Raw genomic sequence first — 17,712 nt, 5'->3', positions numbered from 1 at the left:
TGATGATTGGAATTGGTTAGCCACATTGGTTTAATATTATCAAAATTATTATTCAATTTTTTTGTTTTTTTGGAAATAAGCATGGTTGAAGGAGATTGGGGAATCTCCTTGGATCATTGCATCCATCATTGAATAATTTTTTTATTTTTTTGAATTTTTTCATATCTTTGTTGAACAATAAGTCTGTTGTTGAAATCATATTGGGCTTGTAAAGAGCAAACTTTTTTTTTCTTTTAACTACCTGGAAGTGATTGGGGAATCATTGAAGGGCCTTTATTAGAGAGATTGGTTTTTTTTAGAGCTCGGAGGTTTCATCATAAGGCATCAGGAATATTGTTGCAAAATATGGTAGACCAGGTTGACTAGTTGAATTTATGAATTGTTGGTGCTTTTGAATATCCATTTGTGAAATTTCTATTATTTCTTTTTTCGAAACAATCTTTTGTATAGTCCATAATAATATCCATAAAAATCCTTAAAAAAAATAACAAAACAAAGTAGAACAATGTATTTGTAGGTTTTTAGAAAAAAAAAAATGGGAGAGTTGAGAGGGAGAGATGGAGAGATACAGAGATACAGAAGAAGTGGATAAGGCAGAGTCATTAGTATGGTGATGGCAACTAACTGATAACACGGCTAGTGGATAAGCTTGGTCTACCCTTTATTATTTTTTTTTAATTTTCTTTGCTGGATTTTACTGTTTGCTAAAAGGCATGGTGATGTCCATCCATCGTCTCGTAGTTTCAAAGTGACTAATTTTGTGTTGGTGTAGACAGCAGATATAATTTTCTTTTTTCCCTTTTTCTCTTTTTCTATTTTTCTCTTTTTCTCTTTTTGTGTCACTATGTTTTTCAAGTGCTGGTGTCGATTGCAAGAAAAATTTTTTTTTTGTTTCTTTGTTTATGTTTTTGCCCTTTTTCTCTTTTTATTCTTTTCGTCCAATCCAATTCAATACAATCTTTTTTTTGGTTTCTATTTTTTTCTCTATTTATTATTATTTCGAGGCAATAAAAGAAAAAAGATGTCAATGTCAAGCGACGGAGCTGGCTCAGAAGCACAAAACCGGGCAAGTCGAAAAGAAGCTTGTTTGACAGAGTATTGTTTGTGAATGATATTTTTGTTTCAAAGTAGTTGTGGTGAACTTTCAAAACGAGGCACGTGACCTATCAATATGTTAATGTTGACTTTTTTTTTTTTTCTTTCCTTCATTGAAGTCTCTTAATTTTCCTTTTCCTAAGATTAACAAAGATATATATATATATAATTGGGTAGACAGAAATAACCGGTTTGTAGTATATTTTTTTTTTGTCTACATTACAGAAATAGACATTCTATTATATTAGATGATACAATAGGCTAAATGACATTGCAAACTCCTTATTGCCAATCTTACCTTTCGGTTTTTTTAATTCTTCTTTCTCAATTTGGTAAAGAGGGAAAACTTATATATGTAAAAAGAGCTACCATTTGATATAGCAAACATCATATGCACGTGATCTACTATATCTATGCACACACATTCTTTCTTTTTTTCTTTCAAAAAAAAAAATAAATAAAAGAGTAAAATACATGGGACTTTAATATTTGGTATAAATTTTTTTTTCTAAAGCCTGATATATCTAATAATAACAGATGACATAGATAGAAAATCAACCTATAAACTATTTCAATATACCAATTCTAATTATTTATTTTGCTGATGCAAAGCATCTATGTAATTGTTTGATTCAGGTAAAGCTTTTTTATTTTCAAATCCGAAACGAGTGTGCACGGTTATATTTTCAATACTCTTTAGATTTTGTATTTTAATTTTTTTTTTTTTCGCAACCATTTTTATTAAACGAGCGCAGCCAAAACAACAGCAACAAATGATGCTGACGAGCCAAGTGCCAAAGTACCAGCATTGTTTTCAGCACCTCCAGTAGCAGCAGCAGCGGAAGCAGAAGCACTTGAGTCGGAAGTACTCTCACTTGAACTAGCTGATGAAGTGGAGGATGATTCGCTAGCACTTGAACTGGATGCCGATGATGATGATGATGATGATGAAGAAGAAGAAGAAGAAGATTCAGTGGCAGCAGCGGCAGCAGCAGCTTTGGTTGCTGACGAATCATCCGACTCTGTAGTGGTGGCTGATTCACTTGATTCAGTGGACTCACTCGATGAGTCTGAATTCAGTGAAGCATTACGACAGAAAGCATCCTTTAATGCATCAGAGTCACTATCGCCCCCTTCAACTGCACGTGCAAGCAAAGGACAGTCGTCAAGACACTGACTCAAGTTATCGAAAAAGTCATCTGACAAATTGCAAATGCAAGAAAACACACCATTATCTTGTCTCTTGCCACAGTCGGAAATCTTTTCTTCACCAGCCTTTTTGCACGCATCTTTTGGACAATTGTTAAAGGATTGTGAAGAATAAGTTGCAGCTTGAAGCTTTCCAAGAAGTTCATGTGGATTGAATGCTTGGGCTGCTGTGGAAATAGCCAAAACTGCAATAATTGAGTTAACCTTCATTGTTTAAAACAAGTGTGTTGAAGAATCAAAAAAAAATTTATAAAATAATAGCGTGTAAAAATAAGAAAAGATGATTTATAATGTAGATCTTGGTGTATTTGGGATACTTATGTGTATACACCAAAGTAGTTGCTATGGTGGTGGTGGTGGTGGTAGAGGTCTTAGTTCGTGATGAATCAAATAGTTTTAGATGAATGTCATGGTAGAACAAAAAATTGACTCCTATATATAGTTTTTCGTTTCAATTAGAAAAGCAACTCAAAGTTGCCTTTTATTCATACTCAGACCTTTTGTGGGATGGTTTTTTTACATACCAAAAGATGAGTTGAGTTGAGTTGAGTTTGGAAGGAATGTGGGTTGATGTTCTAGAAGAATGCTTTGTTAGTCTATTGTTGTATTTGTAGTGCTATTTTTATATTTAAAATTTGCGCATTTCGTGCAGAGCTAATCCCTTTTCCTTTTTCCTTCTTTTTCTTTTCTTTTTTTCTATTTTTAATTTAATTTTATATTCGATTTTTTCCCCTTTGTCAAATGCAAGTGAAAAAGCCAAAAATGCTAAGAAATTGATGTACATCTAAAATGTATATGTTCGGGCCGGGTGCTTTGTACATCTCTATACTTGATGAATCAAACTAGAACTAGAGCATGGAATTCGCCGCTCCATCGATACCTTTTCCCGCTTCCCTTTTGCAAACATGAGTAAACTTTTGAAAATGCAAAAAAAAAACAAGCAAACTAATTAATAGGAAGAACTTTCGAAACGTCGTTTGCCTGTTTCCCTTGTTCATAAATGTGCAAGGCAAAATAAATGTTTTCTATTTCGTTCATTCCGTTTCATTCCCAATCCTATTACTAGGGCGAAAACAAAGATTTACCTAGCTTTCAACTATTCCACACTTTTTCCCCTCCTCTCTGTCTCTTTCTCTTTCTCTTGACAGTTCGATGCAGCAAATGCGCTATTTGGTGACTTTATTTCTACATTTTGAGTAAGAATGGGTTTCGAAAGAGTAAATATTCAATGTCAATGTTCATTCCAATGCTAATGCCAATGCCACAAAGCATTATTATTTCAAGATACTCTTCCGCGGGCCGATCTCACATTCTTTCCCATTTGCCTTGTTCATATTCCTAATGCCATTACTATTACTATTATTTTCATTCATATCCCCATACACTTTGATTCAAAAGAATCATCATTGTCATCATCATCATCATCTAAATCTGTATAGTGATCTCACATTGTATTGTTGCTGTGTGCGGAATTGCAAATGTGTGAAGAATTAGTTTCGCAAACAATTTTATTTTTTATTTTATTTTTAATTACTTTTTGGCATGTAATTTCCGTCAATAGCAGTTTTTGTCTTGGCGAGCAACTCCAACATATTCTTGGCTAGAGCTCAAAACCCACCACCTTACAAGAAACAAAAAACAAAACAAAATTTACTTCATCACATCGCTTCTTGACACCAGCTTTGTGCAAAATTATATATTTGTAGATGACCCTTTATTACTGGTGTCGTGACCTAAAAAACCAAGCCATCTTGTACAACTTCCCTTTCCCTTTTTAGTCGTACGTTTATGTCGGAAGAAAGGTCCCGCCTCTCTTCTACCTCCACCCTCCACCCCTCCACATTCACACTTACACTTACACTTATACCCAGACTCACTCTTCTCGGAATAATAATAAATAAAATGCAACTACAGAACATCGCCAAATGGCTCATGTATACTAAACAATGATGCCGTGTATTTCGTGTATCTCCAATTTCAAACAGAGTAGAACTATAACTGCCATGAAACTTCTACTGAACAAGGAGTATGTTTAAACTGGTTTTCTTCATTTCGTTGTTGCTATTTATTCTCTGGTTGCAAAATCCTTCATCATAATCTTTGTATGTGTGTGTGTTTATACCAAAATTTTTCAAGAACGAAGGTATATAAAAAAAATTTAAAGTAAAAAGTTAAAAAAGAAAAAAGGAAACAAACCAAAAATAGAAGTACCGAAGCCTTTGTATTTTTCGGGTCGGCATATATATTTGGTCGGTCGGGGGACGAATTACTTAAACTAGAAATTGGTCATTAAAATAAAGTTAGTCTCTACTGTAGAGTGGTGACTGTGATTTAGAGTGCAAGTATTGTCCCATATCCAGTCCCCATGCCTTGAAATGATACCTTTAATGACTGGAGGTTTCTTGGTTTCTGGTAAGCACGATATGGCTCATAAGACTTTTTCTATATTTAGCATCTACTTCTACGTTTTTAGTACCTTGGTGGCGGAACAACAAGGCAAAAGTAGAAAGAAAGCACAAGTTTTTTATTTTGAGGCGATGGCTCGAAGCAAGACGAAACAGATGAATAATTAGATTTTAAAGAATTATTTTGAAATAAACAGGGTCCATTCATACATACTGGTACTTGTGAAAGTATCTTTAGTTAAACACAACAGCGATTAGCCAGATAACTACTAAAATATACAACTAAAGACAACAAAATATGTCAGAGTCTTAGATTATGTAAGGAAGAACAAATATTGTAAAGGGAAAAGAAAAGATACAATTCTGAATGGTAAGAATTGAAAAGTCTGTAATGAATGGAAGGGAGTTTTTTTTTAAATCCTTATACTAACAATTGAAAGAAAATTAGAAGAACAAATTAAAAAAAACAAATTAAAAAAACAAATTGAACAAACACAACCAGGACCTACACAATCATGACCCATATGGCTAAACAAAGGCAGCTAAGGCAAATATCATGCTTGACAATGTGAACCAAACGCCCATAATCTCAATTTTTCTTCCTGCACTAGTAGAACCACTAGTTGACGAACTATTGGAGTCGACTGAATCTGAAGTAGTCGAGCCTGAGGAAGAATTAGTTAATTCTTCTTCACAGTATATTGCTTTCAAAGCCTCTGGACTTGACTTATACCCATCCAAAACGTTTTGGAGTTCGGGACATTTGTCAACACACTTACTCAAATTTTCATAGTACCCATCAGATAAAGCACAAATACAGGGGAAAACACTATAGTCAGCGCTTTGTCCACAATTAGATACTTGTTCTTCTGAAGCATTTACACAAACATCTGATAAACAGCTGCTGGACAAGGCCGAATGGAAATTCTTGAAAACAATGTCCTTGTTTACAGCAAAAAACAACAACAGTAAATGTCAACAACGTTATAATAAAATTAAAGTTCATTGTGAATGGACAAGTTTGCAAAATATATCTAGTATTAAAAAAAAAGAAAAATAAACGCTGATTTGCACGTGAAAACTAGGTGTGAATGGCGGGGAAAGGGAATTATGAAACCAAGAAAACAACAACTGCAGCAATAAATGTATATTCTTATTGGAATGGGGGTAAAAGCAGGGCTTAGCTAAAGGGGGTATTTTGATGGCTTAGAATACAAATGTTGAGTAGTTGAAAAATAAGTCAAAAAAAGAATTAAAATTTTTTTAAAAACAAGAAATAAAAAAATTATGGATCTGATTGATTTGTTCAAATTGTTGATGAATCACTCTTCCCTTTTATAGAATTTGAATTACAAGATTAAAAGGTACAAACCTTTGAAGATGTTTGTTGTTTAATTGCACATGTGTTTTTGTTTTTTTTAGCTTGTCTGTGTGCGTGTACAAATTGAAAAGAGGAGAGACACGAGATGAAAAGAAAAGTTACCATTGGAAATAATAGTAAATTTTTTGCCATGAAATTGCTGGTTCTTTTTTTTTATAAAAAAAGATCTACTGAGCTATGGGTTGGGTTTTCTGTAGATCCCATAGTTTACGCAATGGAATTATCTAAAAAGTTTACCAGTTCATTTTCCATCAATTTTTTTGTTTGTCTGTTTGTTTGGATCACCAATGCGATGAACATGACTCGACCGCGCATTTGCCCAATAATACAAACTCTTTCTTGTTTTTTTTTTTTTTTCTGTTTTGTTGTCTTTTGCTTTATAGAACTACATCTTGGTTGCCTGAGTCAATACATTGGGGGGTTTTTTTTTCATCAAAAAAGTGTCATGTAAATTAGTTTGCTTGAAACCACTAACTGCAGATCTCATCAATTTTGAGCATTCTATTGTTCTCAATTCATTTCTTCTGCCTTTTTTGCTTTCTCTCTCTTTTTCTCTCTCTTTTGTTTTATAATTTGCTTTTCGCTGATTCTGTAATTTAGGCGATTTTGTTTCTTTTTGACTAGAGTGCACGTTTCAATCTACCAAGATACGAACTAACAAAAAGTTGAACTTGTATGTGACCATAAGAAATTGCAAGCTCGTAAAGTGTATATCAACAAATTTATCTTCCTGTTTCTCTTATCTCTAACCAATTAAATGGGATAATACACAACAAAAGTCAAAGGGGGAAAACAAATGAGGGTGGAGAAGGGGGGTTGGGGTGGGGAAAGGTTTTAGAGCTAACGTGTTGTATACTAATAATTAATTCCGTTTAGGATGACCAATACTATTTGGAATGACCTTTTTAAAATATGCCAATTTTGAGGCTGAGAAATGGAGGTGAAGATTTCGCTTAGAGTAAGGGGCACGGAGGAAAGAGAACAGGAATATCTTTCTCCATTTATTATAATTTTATTTTATTTTATTTTGAAAAGATATTTTGTAGAAGTTCATCATGAGTAAAATCATGGTACGTGGAAAAGGGAAAAATGAATCGGCAATCGGCGGAAACACATCTTGTAATCTTGTTTTATCTATCTATTCAATATTCTATATTACAACGAGGCGATGACAAGTCATTTACTATGCGTCAAAACCAAACTTTTAGACGAGAGAGGCTATAGTTGGATGCCATTAGTACATTCTAAAAGAGATAGAAGGTACAAATAAAAACCAGTAAAGATATAAGCTGGGGGAAATGTGGATGGGTTGGGGAGTGAGTGGTTAGCAAAAAAAAAAAAGTAAAGGGTGATTGAATAAATATTGTATGAATATAGTTTTAAGAAATGAAAACTTAGTGGCTAATACTGAAAATATTGTAAATAAGCTAGGTCACGTGATACATACATACGAGAAATAAACATAATTAGAACGCACCACATTTCAATTTTTTTTTATGTTTTTCAATATTTTTACTAATCACGTGATAAAGTTTACGACCAGAACAAAGATGATTTATATGGTTTCCACCACAATTACTTTGAGAGTGAGAGATAGAAAAAAAAAAGAGAGAGAAAGAGTTGAAAGAGAGAGAAGCAAATCATAAATTAGTATAATAGTAAATTACTTGAAAGAATAACTGCTTCTGTTTTTTTTTTCAAAATTTTTTAATTCGAACTTTTTGTCCAGAAGCTTTATCTTGTAATAGGAATAGTGAAGTACTAAACAAATAGTATTTCTATTATGTCAAGCTTCTTGATATAAGGTCGCGCGATACTAAAGAGGCAAAAAGACCACGGATAAGGAACGGAAAAAAAAATAAGAAATTAGAAAAAATAAGGAGAATTTTGTGAGAGCACTAAAAGTTGGGGTCTCTACACAATGATAACTACAAGATAGATCATCTCTTGCTTCTAAACACTCGAGTCATGTTTCTTTGTTTTTTTCCTTATATCCACCCTCCGTTATATCTACTGCATATACATAGATGATACGGCAAACACGAAGTCAGGAGACACTAAGTACACTTGTAAATGATGGCAACAATAACATCAATAATCTTATTGGAGCGACAGACACCAACACTTTGACAGAAGACGAGTATGCTTCAGATTTGAACTCCTTAGTATCGCAAGATACACTTATCCACCAATCAAGCACTAGAATAATGGGCTATCCACTTTCTGAATATCGATATCCAAAAGAATTGCCCTTGGTCTCACATTTTTTACACACGGGAATCTCATTGTATCCTAGTTGGCAATCTCTAAGTCCATCACCTTTATGTTTGTCTTCATCCTCATCCTCATCCTCATCTTCATCCTCATCCTCATCCTCCAATTCTTTTTCATCTTCACAGTTGGCTTGTGCACCTATACTATGTAGACCGGCAAAGCTTTTCAATAATATTTTCAATTTCACAGCTCCATTCCTCATTATTGAGTCTGCACCAAAGACTGTGTTTTGCCGAGTCGATTTCAAGATTTATAGTAACCACATCACCTATTATGTGATGACATTCCCAACATTGGAAAGACAAGTATATTTGTTGAATAACAATAGTCATTCTCCAAGTGCCGACTTTGTTATAAAAAGCACAGAAAACAATCGACATGGCATGGCAACATCGAGTCTGCTTAATACCACAAATGCCACACGAGATGAAGACAATGCAGAAGAAGAAGAAGACGGAGAAGAGGGAGAAAGAGGAAGAGAAAGAGAAAGAGAAAGAGAAAGAGTTGGGGAAGGGGATGTTGATGAAACGCATTTTAGAGTTTCTGGCGTTACTGGAACACTGACTGCGTTTGCGCTGCGACATGGTCTGATTCAAGTACACATTATGGCTAATTCCAAAGGGTTACTCACTGAGAATATGTGTGTGGATTTAGCTAAGAAGCGGGTCAAGTTGCAAGATAATGAATTGAGTAAATTGATCCAGTGTCAGGATCGTAGGGGAATAGATGAGTTGATGAAGAATAAAAGCAAAAAATTGGTGGACTCACCGGTGGCTGTTTACTTTGATCTTGGTGATGTCAAGATGAAATCAGGTGCTGGTGTAGCAGGGGGTGGCAGTGCTAGTGGCAGTGCAAGTGCCGGTACAGGCATGGGTACAAATGCAAATGTGAATCTGAAAAGCAGTGGTGGTGGTGGTGGTAGTGGTGGTAATATGTATGGGGCGGGAGGATACATTAAGCATGGTGTGATTAAAATATGGGATCATTTACCTAGCACAACTTGCATATCCAATAGCAATAGTAACAATGATAGTCTGAGGATTGGGGATGCTGAGCGAGGACATGTCAAGAATGGAGGTGTAAGTGACGAGATGATGATTATCTGTTGTGTATTGATGGTGTTGAGGGAGCAAGAATCGAGAAAGTACAAGGGAGACAAAAAGGAGAGGGTAAACAAAGCGGAGTAGATATATGTGCATTAATATTTTTTTTTCCTTTTCTTTTATTCTTTTCCTTTTTTATTTTCTTTTCTTCTCCCTTGTTCATTCTGTTCTCTTTCTCTCTGTTTTTATGAGTGGTTGCAAAAACATTGCTGAGGCGGCGGGAATGGTAAATGGTTTGTAAGGGTATGTAATTGGTTCGTAAGTAATGGAGAGATACAAAGGAAAAGAGAGATAAGGAAAGGTGGAGAATTGAAACACATCATACTTTTGACTAATGGTTTATACATGATGTTGGCTTTAGACTATGCTTAAGATGTAGAGCATGGTTTGTGGTGTGTCATAGCTAATAGTTTATGAACGTTAGCTAATTTATGTTTCCCTTCCTCCTTATAAGGTTTGCTGTACGTAATAAATCACATGATACAATTTGCAACTTGAAATTTGTTGATGATGAAATTGCGGAAATACAATTGCTAGATTTTTATAGCAAAAAAAAAAAAATAAATAAATAATAAATTCAACAGAATTGGATACTTTTAAAATTACATTCCCTCAACTTGTTTAGTTCCTTTTTTCTTTCCCCTCTCCCCACCACGTCTTCTCCCCACCACCCCCTTACATCAAGGAATGGCTTGCCCCTTCTTCTTTATTTTATTATACTATTTTGAAAAGAGCAAGAATGGTGATTCATCTGTTTTACATGGAGCAAGTGTTGGCTCAGTTCCTAATCTCAATTTTTCTTAGTCAACTGAAAAAAGATTATATTGTTTATTAGATTTCTGTCAATGCTGTAGTTAGTGGTGTTGATAATGACTTTGAAACAAGCAAAAGTTGCAAGTACCTGTATATATATATATACCTTATCAAATTTTGTGAATGGTTCAGCCTTATCTACTTTGCTTTCGTTAACATAAAGTGTTGTATATATATATAGTATATATATAGTATATATATATATATCTACTTAAGAGAAGAAGATGAAATTACTATTTGGGCTTAGCCGCTTAAGTGATTTACACCTGCATTAGGGGGTAAGATCTCGCGTACAAGGGAGAAAGTGCAATTGTGCAAAAGAGTCAGGAGCCATGAAGTTCTCTCTGTTTAAATTTTATTTTGTTTCTTTTTTCTGTGTAAGTCTATATTGGTGATACTTTTTTTTAATCCTCCAAATTACTCAAAATGGTTAAAAGTTTTGTTTAGAGAAGCAAGCGATTAAAAACAGGATAAGAGATGTACCACTAGCAGGAAGGTTAATCATTGTAGATAAGTAATATAAGGATCAGAGAGAAAGTAAAGAAAGGAGTCTACACATACGAACACATACACATACACACACACACACACAGAGAGAGAAGGAGAGAACGTCTCACCATTGGTTAGGAGAAGATTCGGAGTACTAAATACATTGTTTTCTTTCTTTCTATTTCTTTTGCTCTGTGATAGGCAATGCATATATATATATAAATATATGAGTGAAAAAATGTTTATCTTGCAAGATAAGTTAAAAAAGAGATGGTGGTGGTGGTGGGGGGAAGAAAAAAAGGGGGGAAGCAAGAGAATGAAAAGGATGTTGTTGTAGATTATGAATAAGTATAGTAAGGAAGTGTAAAGAAGTTTAAGAAAGAAAGGAAGAGAGAGTAAGAAAGATTTTCAAAGCATGGATAAAGTATATCTTGTATAGTTCTTTTTTCTTGGGTGGTGGTGAATATCTGAAATATACGATTGTTGATGTTGATGTTGATGTTGATGTTGAAGAAAGAAAGAAAGAAGAAGAAAAGAAGAAAAGTGGTAGCGATCGATCGTGGGTATTCCGTGGTGTGGGGCTGGGGGTGGGGAGCTGCTTCTTTTTTTTAAATTTTTTAATTTTAATTTTTTTATTTCATTTTTTTTTTGTTTTTCTTTTTTTTTTTCAAATTTTTTCCCCATTTCGGAGTTTTTTTTTACTTCACTTTCCTTCCCCCCCTCTACTGTCTAATAGATTTAGCACAGAGTACAGATGGCAGATCCAACAAAAAACATATAAAAACATATAAACATAAAAATAAAGAAGTAAAAGTAAATTCTCCATCAGTAAAGAAAAGCCAAATAAGCCAACATTTTCCACAGACACACAGACAAATATACCCAACATTTATTTAGCGCATATTCACCACGAGCACTGACCAATTGAAATCAGTTTTTTTTTTAAAAGATATAGAGTATATTTGTAAAATGTCTTTTCCATACTCATTTTTATTTGTTGTTGTTGTTGTTTGATTTAACTTCTTTGTAGAATTGGATAGATGGATAGATAAGTTTGGGTGAATTGTCCACTTTTATATCTTTTACAAGAGAAAGCTTAAACTATAATTAGATTTAGATTAAACTACTTTTTTCATTTTGTCGATTCTTTTTTTCGTATTCCTCTTCTTCAATTGGTCATATGTTTTGGTATGGTATGAGTGGGGAAGGAGATTGAAGAGTAATCAACAACCCAATTTTTGTTCATGTCCCTCCCCTCCCCACTCCAATACCCCCCCCCCCCCCAATTACCTTTATTTCAGTAGTAGTAGTGGTGGTGTTGAAGACGATGACAATGACGACGAAACAACAAACAAAACAACAAACAAGGGACAAGATGCAATATGTGAATATAATGCTTCAAACTTTGCAAAGACATTTTTTTTTTAATTTCCAAGGAGATCTTGCATTTGGTAATTGAAAATAAAATAAAAAATAAAAGAATAAAAAATAAAAGAATAAAAATAAAAAATAAAATATAAATAAAAGATAATTAAAAAAATAAAAAAATTACTTAAAGCGGTTGTACAACTTTAGCACCAAATGTCTCTCTTTCCTTCCTTCCTTCTTTCCATCTTTTACACAGAAAGAGACCCAGAACAGAAAAGAGGATAGTAGAGATAGGATGATACACTAGTGAAAATTTTACTAATCTGTCGTATTGTTCTATGGTTGATGGTGGTATTGGTGGTGAAGATGATGATGAAGGTATATGTCAAGCATGGGTAGTGGATGACCGCAAACTTCGTATGCTAAGATTGTCATTATATAGTAACTAAAACGTTTAACTAATCAAAGCAACAAAGAGCAACAAGTGTTTGTCTTGTTTCTCTTTGTTCATCATCTTATTCTTATTTACTTTCAAACATAATACTAATTGAGGTGTTTTCCATATATTTGGAAACAGCAGCTATTGTTATTATCCATATTGTTGTTGTTGATAATAGACACAAAGTATATTTGAGCAAAAGAAGACAAAAGACAATATGATGATAACATTCACCTTGAATACAGAAGCATGGAGTGTTAAACAATTGTTAAATGGACAAAGTAGGTAAAAGAAAAAAAAAAGACAAACAACTCTTGTTTGGCTTTTAATATTTGATTTGGAAGGAGTTGGAAAAAAATTTTCCATGGATATATAATTAAAAAAAAAAAAAGAATTTAAAATTTAAAAAAAAATTAAAACAAAAACCAAAAACAAAGAAAGAAGAAAAAACCTCCACCAACCAAACTTGAATAGAGATTAACCCACTTACTCACAGACACCTTGTTACAGACAGAATGTACATCGCCTGCAAATAGTATTAATAGCTTTAGCTTTATTAGCTATACAGGTGGGTGCTATCACTATCGCTAGCAATATGCATTTCTCTTCTTGTGTCTCTATTAACCCCCTTTTTTTTATCCACACTTTATATGTTCTCACCCACCTACCCACCCCCCCCCCCCACTCTTGGACTCGACAAAACCACAAAAGTGTAAACACTTTACAACTTTTTCCATCCATTACATGCCCTTCTTGTGTACATAAATATATATATATATATATATAGACCCAATCATAACCCACACCTTGCTTTTCAATCTCTCTTCTTTTGAAAAATACTACATTTTCATCATTTTATTGGTGTTGTTGTTGTTCTTCTTCTTTAAATTTATTTTATTTTATTTTATTTACTTGATTTGTTTTCGAAGAAAGATCCTGCAAGATCATCTTGAATCGGCTAGAAGGAAGTAGGAAATTAAACAAGCAAACAAGCAAACAAACAAAAACCACTAGATCTTGCAACCACCACTGTTGTTCTTAGTCTCTTGGTCTTACAATTTCAATTTCACTTTTTGTTATTGAACTTCATAACAAATATATTTTATTTTTCCTCTGGTTCATTACCAAATGGCTCAAGTGCCTTATTAACAAACAACAATCAATAAACTAGAAGTGGGGTACTTACAAACAAAAAATTACAAATACAAAAATAATAAATAAAATACTAAACCTAAGGGAAAGACAAGACAGGACAAAACAAGACAAAACTGAAAGATATTTTTACAACCAAAACATTCTTTTACACCAGTTTCCCTTCCCCTTTTATTTTTAATTTTGTCATTGTTGTTATTCAACCCACAATCTTTAGCATTTACTCTAGATTATTTTCGGAAGTACACATAATCAAATAAGCAAAAAAAACTCCGAAAGCACCCCAAATGCCACCACAAAAAAAGTACATATGTGGCTTCTGTGCAAAAGCATTCACTAGGTCAGAGCACAAACAGCGACACGAAAGATCTCACACCAATGAAAAACCATTCCATTGTCGATTTTGCACAAGCTCATTTGTCAGAAGAGACTTGTTGCAACGACATTGCCGAACAGTGCATCAAAACCAGAATAACAACTTACAATTGCAACAGCAACAACAGCAGCAGCAACAACTAGAAGAAAAAGAAGAAGATAAACAAAACCAACAACACGTGCAGAAACAGAACCAAAATCAAAGACAAAGACAAAGACAAAAACACAAACTGTCGGATCTGCTACTGCAATCTTTTACTCCAAATGGTACAAATCAGCGGGACATTACAGCATCACCAAATAAAACAACACTGCTCTCATACAAAAACAATTTCCACGCAACAAACAATTTGGCTGCACCACCACTACAAAATTTGACTTCTTCCTTGCACAATATAAATGGAACACACAATGAACATCAAGCATCTCCTAAACGAAAGAAAAGAACAAACTCAATACCAAATTACGACACCAACTTTAATGCTACTACAAGTACAAACTCTGCACCTAGAAGAAATTCAAGTATTCTGCAATCAAGAGACAATGAAATTATTGGCATACTCTCAGTGACGAAAAAACTAGATGGGATTTTACGCAATGAAGAACAAACAACTCTTGTCGATAACCAAGTAGGCTCAGCTTGTGAATACTTTCTCATTGGCCACACCATACTACAAGAACAATCACAGAGTTTCCCTGTTTTCAATATCATTTTAAAAAATTTAGTAAACTTTTTAAATGGATACAACGAAGAAGGTGGCAGAACCCACAGTCCCCACCACACTAATAATAATACTACAACTAATAATGCTGCTGATACTACTACTACCACTACTCCTCCACCTTTACCAACATCCACTAATTATCACAACAAGAACCCAAATAGTGCTCTGTCCAATAATACATCAGGCACACCCAACTACTCAACTACTGCTTCGACATCCACCTCTACTTTAAAACACTTTAAAATTGGCATCATATATGCAATCATCTCCCTTGGCTATATAATCAACAAAGATGCGACCAATTCACTCAAGTATTTCAAAAAAGCATGGATCTTGTTGATTAAAAAACTCATACCACAATACAATACAAGCAATGTTTCACAAGATCAAGTTGAAATTGCCAATATCCTATTCCTCTTATCATACATTTACATTACATATGACCTACAAGGCCACAACGTAAATGACTCTGATGAGCAAGATGAGGAAAACCGCGTATACCTCAACAATAAAGTCATCTTGGACTATATGGACCAAATCAGCTTTATAATCATTTCTAATCTCACCGATTTTAGTAACCCGCTGGATCGTTTGATCGATGCTAACCTTGGACTATTCTGGGGCATCTACTCATTGCTATCCTTGTACAATGAAGACAAAGTACCCAAGATGCACACCATGTTCTTCAACAAGGTTGTTAAAGCAGATGGCAATGAGGAAAATTCCAATAATAGCTTGTCGAACCTCAGTGAAATGGCAAATATGAAACTATCTACCTTGATGAGAAGCTTTGCCAAAATGCATTGTCTCATAGATAGCCAGTTCGTCAAGATGGTTATAATTGCCGCATTAACTAATGAATTGAAGAATGAAGGGAAAAAGGCCAATAAAGAAGAAAAAGAAGAACAAGAAGAACCTAACAAACCATCACTGTCAAATACAAATACAAATACAAATTCAGCAACAGGCACAAGCACGAGTACTAATTTGAAGGTTGAGAAAATTTACGATTCTAAAAACAGTTTACACAATGCCATAATATTGATAAATAAATCCATAAACAATTTTCAGCCAAGCACTCTAAACATTGCCGAAATCAAGCCAGAAGTTAAACTTTTTGAATTGTTTCGTAAGAATTTGATCATCAGCTCGCCATTAAAATTTCACGAATTGTTAAGCAACTATATCCTCATTCCAGAGAGTTTCTACAATTGGCAATTGTTCAATTTGACTTTAAAAGAAGTCATCAACAATGATTATCAATTGGACAAGGCTTTGCGCGAAACAGTGGCAAACCACGTTCAAGCTCAAGAATTATCAAACTTGGAAAGTACTATACGAAACTTTTTTGATTATAGACAAGTACCCTTGGAAATCAATAACAATGTGTCGATTATAAGTTTCCCGGTGATATTCTTTGCCAACTACTTAAACATTGGCTTATTGAAAATGGATGACTTTAGTTTGCTACAATTACAAAGCATGTATTATTTTATTGTTGAATGGTACGTTGTGATGAACAAGCTCTTGGTCATGGTATTTTGCGATGAGTTTTGTCTGTTGAATGATAATTATATTTTGCAAACCTTGTTATTCATGTTATTGGACAATAAACTGGCATTACTTTGCAAATTAGGAATTGAACATATAATGCATACAACACCAGAAAATAATGAAGTGTTTAAGCTTGACAAAAGATGGTTTTGGATTGCCAAAATAAAACTAGATAATACTTTTGAACAATGGATTGCGTATCTCAAGCAAATCTTATCTAAGAGAGGTACTGGAACCGAGATTCAGAGCTATACCCTTTGCAAAGTCTCGGTGGTTAAGATTCTTAATGAAGTGGTTGCATATGACGAATCATTAAGGTTTAAGGAAGAAGATGGAAACAATAGTGAAAATGTAAAACTAGCGCTTGATACCAATAGTATGGGAAAACTATCAGCAGTCTCAAATACTTTGAGTGGCTTGAATCCCGCTTTTGCTACTGGGACCAGCAATGGTGGTGTTGCAAACGGAGGACTTGCACCATTTCAAGCAAGATCGCAGTCCATTAATTCAACAAATATGAACCATTCAACTTCCTTGCAAAATTATCAGTTACCACCACAGCAGCAACCACAACAGCGGCATTCCATTCTGCGACATCCTAGTATAGGATTCATTAGCTATTACAACACTCCAAACTATACCGCTGAGTATCAATCCCAACCACAACAGCAACAGCAACAACAACAACAACAACAGCAACCTCAACCTCCGCCAATTCTTACGCAACAGTTCCAACAGCAACAGCAACAACAACAGCAACAACAACAAGGATATAGCAAGAGAGATTCGCTTGCTATGAGTGTGGTCTCCAATGACTCGATAAACCAAAACATGACTATGAGTGGAATGAAGAATAGCTTCTCGATGCAGCTGCAACATCTGGTCAGTAGTGGTTATAGTGGACATAGTAACCAGGGATATCATAATGTATCGATGGATACGCCTCCATCCCACCAGCATGGAACGAGTATTAGCCTGACAGTAGGAGTTGGTGGTGGAACAGGTCCTAATACAGGTATGAGTGGGTATTATAGTTATATTACTCAGCCGCCACAACCATCGTCATCTTCTACAGCACTGGGTTTAGGTGCAGGCGCAAGTGCTGGAGGTAATGGAAATACAAATGTCGGTGCACTGTTGATCTTGCCGCCATTGGGCAATGAGCGAAAAGGTAAAGGTGTGCAATTATAGATTATACACAGTTGCTCGTGTGCTATATATATATATATATATATATAGAAGCATAAATAAAATTACAGTTCTATATATAATAAAAGCAAGAGTTTGCTTGTCCTTTACTGTATTTTTTCTCTTTATTTTTTTTTTTGTT

At 34.3% G+C, this 17,712-nt stretch overlaps 4 protein-coding genes across 4 annotated transcripts; 2 read left to right on the top strand and 2 right to left on the bottom strand. All coding sequences in view use genetic code 12, as the record gives it.

The window, feature by feature from the left end:
* Nucleotides 1-1,836: 1,836 nt before the first annotated feature.
* PVL30_005475 (uncharacterized protein) lies at nt 1,837-2,514 on the bottom strand (the record flags this gene model as incomplete). Its single annotated transcript, XM_001523881.2, has 1 exon — nt 1,837-2,514. The coding sequence occupies one exon, from the start codon at nt 2,512-2,514 to the stop codon at nt 1,837-1,839; it is 678 nt and encodes a 225-aa protein (XP_001523931.2).
* Nucleotides 2,515-5,237: 2,723 nt separating this feature from the next.
* PVL30_005474 (uncharacterized protein) lies at nt 5,238-5,715 on the bottom strand (the record flags this gene model as incomplete). Its single annotated transcript, XM_061119688.1, has 2 exons — nt 5,238-5,538; nt 5,693-5,715. The coding sequence occupies 2 exons, from the start codon at nt 5,713-5,715 to the stop codon at nt 5,238-5,240; spliced, it is 324 nt and encodes a 107-aa protein (XP_060975671.1).
* A 2,402-nt stretch (nt 5,716-8,117) lies between these two features.
* Nucleotides 8,118-9,551, top strand: PVL30_005473 (uncharacterized protein; the record flags this gene model as incomplete). The annotated part of the gene is made up of 1 exon (XM_001523879.2): nt 8,118-9,551. The coding sequence occupies one exon, from the start codon at nt 8,118-8,120 to the stop codon at nt 9,549-9,551; it is 1,434 nt and encodes a 477-aa protein (XP_001523929.2).
* Nucleotides 9,552-14,015: 4,464 nt separating this feature from the next.
* Nucleotides 14,016-17,573, top strand: PVL30_005472 (uncharacterized protein; the record flags this gene model as incomplete). Its single annotated transcript, XM_001523878.2, has 1 exon — nt 14,016-17,573. The coding sequence occupies one exon, from the start codon at nt 14,016-14,018 to the stop codon at nt 17,571-17,573; it is 3,558 nt and encodes a 1,185-aa protein (XP_001523928.2).
* Nucleotides 17,574-17,712: the final 139 nt, after the last annotated feature.

Source organism: Lodderomyces elongisporus, chromosome 8 (assembly GCF_030384665.1).
Source record: "Lodderomyces elongisporus chromosome 8, complete sequence".
Lineage (NCBI taxonomy): Eukaryota > Fungi > Ascomycota > Pichiomycetes > Serinales > Debaryomycetaceae > Lodderomyces > Lodderomyces elongisporus.
The sequence above is the reverse complement of the archived record's forward strand: the minus strand, read 5'-3'. Positions and strand labels throughout refer to the sequence as shown.